Source organism: Acipenser ruthenus, chromosome 37, assembly GCF_902713425.1.
Source record: "Acipenser ruthenus chromosome 37, fAciRut3.2 maternal haplotype, whole genome shotgun sequence".
Lineage (NCBI taxonomy): Eukaryota > Metazoa > Chordata > Actinopteri > Acipenseriformes > Acipenseridae > Acipenser > Acipenser ruthenus.
In genome coordinates this window covers 10,276,659-10,282,845 of record NC_081225.1, presented here as the reverse complement: position 1 = coordinate 10,282,845, position 6,187 = coordinate 10,276,659, and the positions used below count along the sequence as shown (strand labels likewise).

Below are 6,187 nucleotides of genomic sequence, written 5' to 3'. Positions count from 1 at the left end.
CAATCAGAGACATTTCTTTGGCTCCCCTCTCCTCTTCTCCCAAAGCTCAGCATTTTTCAGTCAGGAACATATTTCTGAATATGCATAAATGCAGTGAATTTGATCTTGTCAGTATTTTCTAAGCTCAAGACACACCTCTCTGTGCTCTGGCCTTTTGTTACCGAGCAGCTGGGAGCTCTTTGTCTCGCTGTTTGCTTTTGCAAAGCACCCTGGGATGCTTGCACACGAAGGACGCTATATAAATGTGATTGCTCCCAGGCCAAGATGAGTGGCAGCCTCTTCTTTCCCGTTTAGCCTTTGGGACCCAGCTTGAGATCTTCAGCACGGCGTGTCAAAGCTGCAGTGACAGCCAGCCCACCCCAGGAAAGCTCATCTTGCAGCAGACAGTGAGGGGAGAGGGGAGTTTGAGTCGTCGACCTGGGAGACTCTGCAGATAACAGCCAGCTAGCTCGCTAGAGTAAAAATGAAGCCTTGATCAAAACCAAATTCAAAATGACGCATGTTCAATCAGCTCCCATTTAAGATCAAAGGGCTTCCAGTGGCATTTGAGTTTTTGATTCAAATACCACTTAAAGGTTGATTTGATTTTTATATAAATTAATGGACGGTTCCTGAGTAATGCAAGGTGTATCGCTTCTTATTCGGCGGTTTTTATTTAGTTAACAAAAACGGTGCTACAGTATTGGGCTGCAGATCTGGACCACTAACCACTACACTGTGTCAAATAAAGTACTCAATTTGCTTGCCCTGCCTTTCAGGAAACGTGTTACGCTTGCACATCCTGGGTCATTTGTTCACCTCAGCGGGGAACTTTTACACTATGGGCGCTCAATGGGAAGCAAGCCCAAAACCACAAGAACATCGGCACAGTGAGTTCTCCAGAGAGGTCTTAGCCTACAAAGCCCAATTTCAGGTTGACTAGAAAAAGTAAAAAAATAAAACATTTGTATAATAAAAATAAAACCTTTAAAAACAAAATCCTGTGTTGTTTGGCTGTTCTTTTTAATTTTGAGAGAGGCTGTGCCATTTTCCCACCTCGGTATAATAAGTTGGAAGGTAATCGTCCCTTCTGCGCGCTCTCTTGTGATCATGTGAATCAGGCAGCGTTGAAACCTGGATCCTGTCCCCTGTCAGTGGGATGAGAGGAAGTTCTAATAACCTCGAATGCCTTGTTTTGAAGTTCGTTTCACATCCGATATCTCCCGTCTCTATTACTTGACTGAAGGCTAAGTAGCCTCTGTTGTTCACCGTGGGGTGATAATGACATCTCTTAAGAAGCTCAGCCTCTATGATCTTGCAGCTTTCAATTATCCACTGAAAAATTCTGTCATCTTTCTATCAGATATCCCAATTAACCTCTTGCTTAGCATATTTTGTTTTCCATTTTTCTTCAAAGTAAGATGCAGCTGTGGTCAAAAGTTTTGCATCACCTAGAATTTTAGGATTGAGACATAATTAAAAAAAAAAAAACTATATGAACATAATTTAGATATTTTATTTAACATCATGTAATAAAAAAAAATGATATAGCAAAAGTCTACCAGACGCCATAATAGCAGTACAGTATTTCATGTTAGATTTCGAAATGTCACATTTTTCAATATTTGTCAATTTTTCATTAAGTATATGAGAAACTACCAAGCGGTGTGTAAGTCAATATGTTAAAGAGTAATTTGCGGGGTCCCTACGTGTTGCTACAGCTGTTTAAATAACGTACCAGTGATTTTTCAAAGCTCTTTTCAAAATGTCCGCTCTAGTGCACTGATAGTGTCAGGATTATTGCTCACATTGTCAAACAGGTTACATAGCGATAACGATCCATGATGTGGCACAGAACAGCAAAGCCAGAGCCCTCGTTGTTATATTTTTTAAATCGCTCTTCCTGCAGTGATTTAGAGGACAGATCTCAAACCCCAGAGCACTAGAGCAGACATTTTGAAAAGAGCTCTGAAACAGACTCTAAAGTTTAAAGTGTAAAAAGTTGTCAGGATGTTAACTATGAAAAGAAAAATGACAGGTATGTTATTTAAACATGTGGGGAGGCATCACACTGTATTTAACGTAGCATTATTCAGCAGGTTTAAGTCGACTTTCTGAAGCAAAAATAGTTCCTTCTATAGGGTGATGCAAATTTTTTGGCCATAGCTGAAGATTCAGAAGAATTCCCGCAGGAGAAATCCCACATGAATCCCCTTTCCTTTTCATTCTCTGTGCTGGAATAGGTTTCCACGCTCAGGAGATTCGAGACCTGCAGTGGGTTTTCCCTCCTTGTATTGCTTTGTGCATGGATGCTGTATTTAATAACTGGAAGAGGGTTTGTGAGGTGGTAAATGAAGTCCATATTTTTTTATTGGAATAAACAAATACAGTAGCCAGCGTACAATGAAATAAAGCATCGACGACACAAAACATGTTACACACAACAAGGGCTCCGACCATTAACTAATGAAAAGCATTCAAGACCGAATCCACAATGCCCATTGAAACAAGAACATAGACATTTATTCCAAAAAAGTTTGGTATGAGTTTTAATAGCCTAAAACGCCTGTATGTTCTGGTACCATGTGATATTATGATCTACTGTTATAACCATATCATACCGTACCATTATTGGCAGCTGCAAAACATATTAAAACATTATTATTAATTATTTCTTAGCAGACACCCTTATCCAGGGTGTTTTACAGTTGTTACAAGATATCACATTATTAGTTCACTGTTGCCAGGAGTTTGCTCAAGGTACTGGTAAGCTCTCCACAATAATTTAGCACAAAATGACCTTACAAAGTGGCAGTCGAGATGGTGGTCTGTCCTTCATTTCTCCCAGGCTGTGCTAACTCGATTGTCAGTAGTAATCTTGTTGATCTCTTCCAAGAGAATCCCCCGCACCCTTGGCTGTGTTTGCTTGGGGGCTGGCTCTCCATTACCCTGCAGTGCCCGGCGCCGTTCCATGGATTCAATGTTTGAGACCTTGTTGCTTACGAAGAAGACAGCGTTCCTGGACCTCTCAAAGTAGACCACCGGGGGCTCTGCTTCCTGGGAGCAGCGGCAGGAGCTGAAGGCTGCCTGGAAGCCCCTCTTGAAGTTCTCGTTGAAGCAGCTGTAGATGATGGGATTGACGCTGCTGTTGAAGAAGGCCAGCCAGTGAGCGAAGGGGAAAATGTAGCTGGCGAGGAAACTGATGCGCTCCTCTCCCAGGTCCTCGTAGTCACTCAGCATCATCAGGGTCCACAGAGGCAGCCAGGACACCATGAAGAGCACAGCCACAGTGACCAGCATCTTAATAACCTTCATCTTCTTCTTCTTGGAGATGGAGCTCCTGTCCCCTGGCAGCTCTCCAGAGCTCTTGCGCTCTGGCCCATGAAAGCTGAAGAGCCTTGCCCCGATGATGCCGTACATTATGCTGATGAGACTCAGGGGCGCCAGGTAGATGTGGACGAAGAGGACGGTGGTGTACGCTTTGCGCATGTCTGGCTCAGGCCAGTTCTCATAGCAGGTGTAGAGCGAGTACGTCTCGTTCTCATGGACCACGTCCGTGTCGTTCAGTTGGACCACTTTGAGCATGGCTGCCGCTGGGCACATGATAGCGATGGCCAGCGCCCAGATCAGCAGGACGATGCCGAGGGCTTTGGGAAGGCTCAGTTTCTGCCGAAAGGGATAGATGATGCAGAGGAACCTGTAGGACAGGAGACGCACAATTTCAAAACAACTGATATGGCAACTGATATGGCAATGCAATGGTTCTGTGCTGTGGGTCAGTGGCTGCGCAAGGGCATTGGTGTGGGCCGTTGGAAGAACGGGAGCACAGTGGTGTCATACTTTGATATATTAAGGGTATCACAATGTTAGGAGTCGATTGCTGATACTTACTCCTACCAGGGTACTATGGCACCGTGCTGTCCCTCTGGCCCTTGATATTTTGATAAGTCACTGTCTCAATCCTCTCATTGTGTTTGAGTGTGGTGAGTGCAAGCCCCAGAACATCGGACCCCAAATTCGTAAAAGGTTTTAACATACAAGCAGAATGACGCTGTCACAATCGAAGACATCGGGGCATGTACAAGTCTCCTTTAGTACCGTAATCAAAGTCTCTCCAGCTATGAGATCATCCAAATCAGATGAAAAAGGAGTCAAGCAGAGGTCTGATGTCTTTGTGTAAAACACAGAACTGCAGCGCCATGTGGCAGTTTATCAGCCCCATCTAGATCGTCTCATCAGTGAAAGAGCTTCAAAATCACAACCTGACAGAGAAACCTTTTTTAACGGATGAGTCTGGTTTTAAGTGTGCCTCTGATTGCTGATTGTCTCACCAGTTTAACCCTTTGTCAGAGGCAATAATTGAGTTCACACGGAAGGAGGAAAGGGGTGCGAATGCACAGAAACGTGGTTTAAATCCACAAAACTGATAGCTATTATTATCAAAAGCATTCTTTATTTAATAAATGTTACTTTGAAGTGCTAAGCATTTTTTTAAGGCTATCAACAGTAAAGGCTTTTAAAATGACACAAACACAAATATAAACTTAAAAAAAGAAATTACATGTATATAGTACTTGTACAATATCCATTTAAAAAAACAAACAAACGATTGAGGCTCCCGAGTGGCACATCCGGGGGGGGGGGGGGGGGGGGCAGCTTCAGTGTTTTTGTCCAAAAATAAAACAAGCAACATATTGCTCAAAGAGAACTTGCGCGCATAACAAAAAAGTCAAGCTAGGCGCCATCCCTCGACAAACAAAACTAAAGAATTCCAATCTAAAAAGCGATGGGGGCACATTTACTACAAATTACCTGCCCTGTCTCTCAGGCATCGATTCTCCAAGTCAACAGGGCTGTGCATTAGTGCTGGTAGCTTGGTATGCTGCAGCTTGCAGAATAGAATCTGTACTGTAGGGGGGCAGTAAGCAGACCACAGCAATGAATGCAGAAATGAAATGCTGTGCAGGAAACGACACACATAGACAAGATTGGCAATTGACTGCATAGGGCTAAAAAATGATAGGGCTAAATCCATTTCCGAAGTACATCTTTTCTACATCTCTCTCCCTGTATGATGATAAGATGGATCTGTTCACTGTGGTCCCAGCTCTTGGCCCAGTCGTTGTGCATTAATCATGATCACTGGGCATCATTGTATTGGGTTCGGCATGTGACCTGACAGCCAGCTTACCTGTCCACTGCGATGGCCACCAAGGTGAAGACGGAAGCCGACACAGACACTCCCTGGATGAAGCCGCTCAAGGTGCAGACTGTCTGGCTGAAGGGCCAGCCTGAACGAGAGAACACAGACAGCACAGGGGGGTTAGAAAGCCACCGGGCCGCATGGCACTGCTCTCACTGGAAACCGTTCACCGCAGAGCAGTGTGGCGCTGTATGGATCAGTAATGATTATCCGGCTGTGCAGCAATAAGGAGGATCTGTTCCCACCTGTAATGAGGTTGTCCACCAGCGTGGTCGGCACACAGAAGATCCCCACCAGCAGGTCGCTGAAGGCCAGGTTGAGGATGAAGAGGTTGGTGACGGAGCGCATCCTGCGGTTCTTCAGCACGATGTAGCACACCAGCCCATTGCCCCCCATGCACAGGATCGAGATGAACAGGTAGGCGAGGGCTAAGCCAGCTGCCGCTGCAAAGGAGTACCGGTAATAGGGCAGGTGGGTGATGTTCCTCACCTGCTCCTGTGTCGTGTTCGTCTCCCACTCCTCTGACAAATTCACTTGAGGAACGTGCATCCTGCTCTGGGTCCTGAGGAAACAATAAATAATACAAAAATAAAATCGGGCATATATTTCACTGCCTTGATCTCTGTGTTTAATGTATCACAGCTCCAGTATACAGTAACTAGTAGTTGTTAATGTGAAGATTTATACTGTATGACCCTGTTAGGCGCTCATAAGTTCCCTAAGCCAACAGGGACCCAAGAGAAAAATATAATCGATAACCGGAAAAAAAAATCAAGCAAATAAGGTTGGTTTATAGTAGCACGAAACAAAAGCAATCGTACAGCTGGTGCAGAATGCACCCCCTCCGTGCAATAGTGGTTGTTGTGATTTAATAAATTCATAATCCTTTTCAGAAGGAACATGAATTCCAGCTGCACACACATGTTGATCATTGATTGGCACTCAAGGGCATCGGAAGGAACACTTTGTAGGCACATAAGGATTCCACATAGGGATTCCAACACT

The 6,187-nt window shown here is 44.4% G+C and overlaps 1 protein-coding gene across 1 annotated transcript; it reads right to left on the bottom strand.

Annotated features, from left to right (window-relative positions):
• Positions 1-2,383: 2,383 nt before the first annotated feature.
• Positions 2,384-5,913, bottom strand: LOC117397906 (neuropeptide FF receptor 2-like). Its single transcript, XM_034916920.2, has 3 exons — positions 5,428-5,913; positions 5,171-5,270; positions 2,384-3,676 (listed from the first exon to the last, which is right to left on the bottom strand). Exons 1-3 carry the CDS (start codon positions 5,729-5,731, stop codon positions 2,815-2,817), a joined length of 1,266 nt encoding a protein of 421 aa, XP_034772811.2. The 5' UTR covers positions 5,732-5,913; the 3' UTR covers positions 2,384-2,814.
• Between the last annotated feature and the right edge of the window lie 274 nt (positions 5,914-6,187).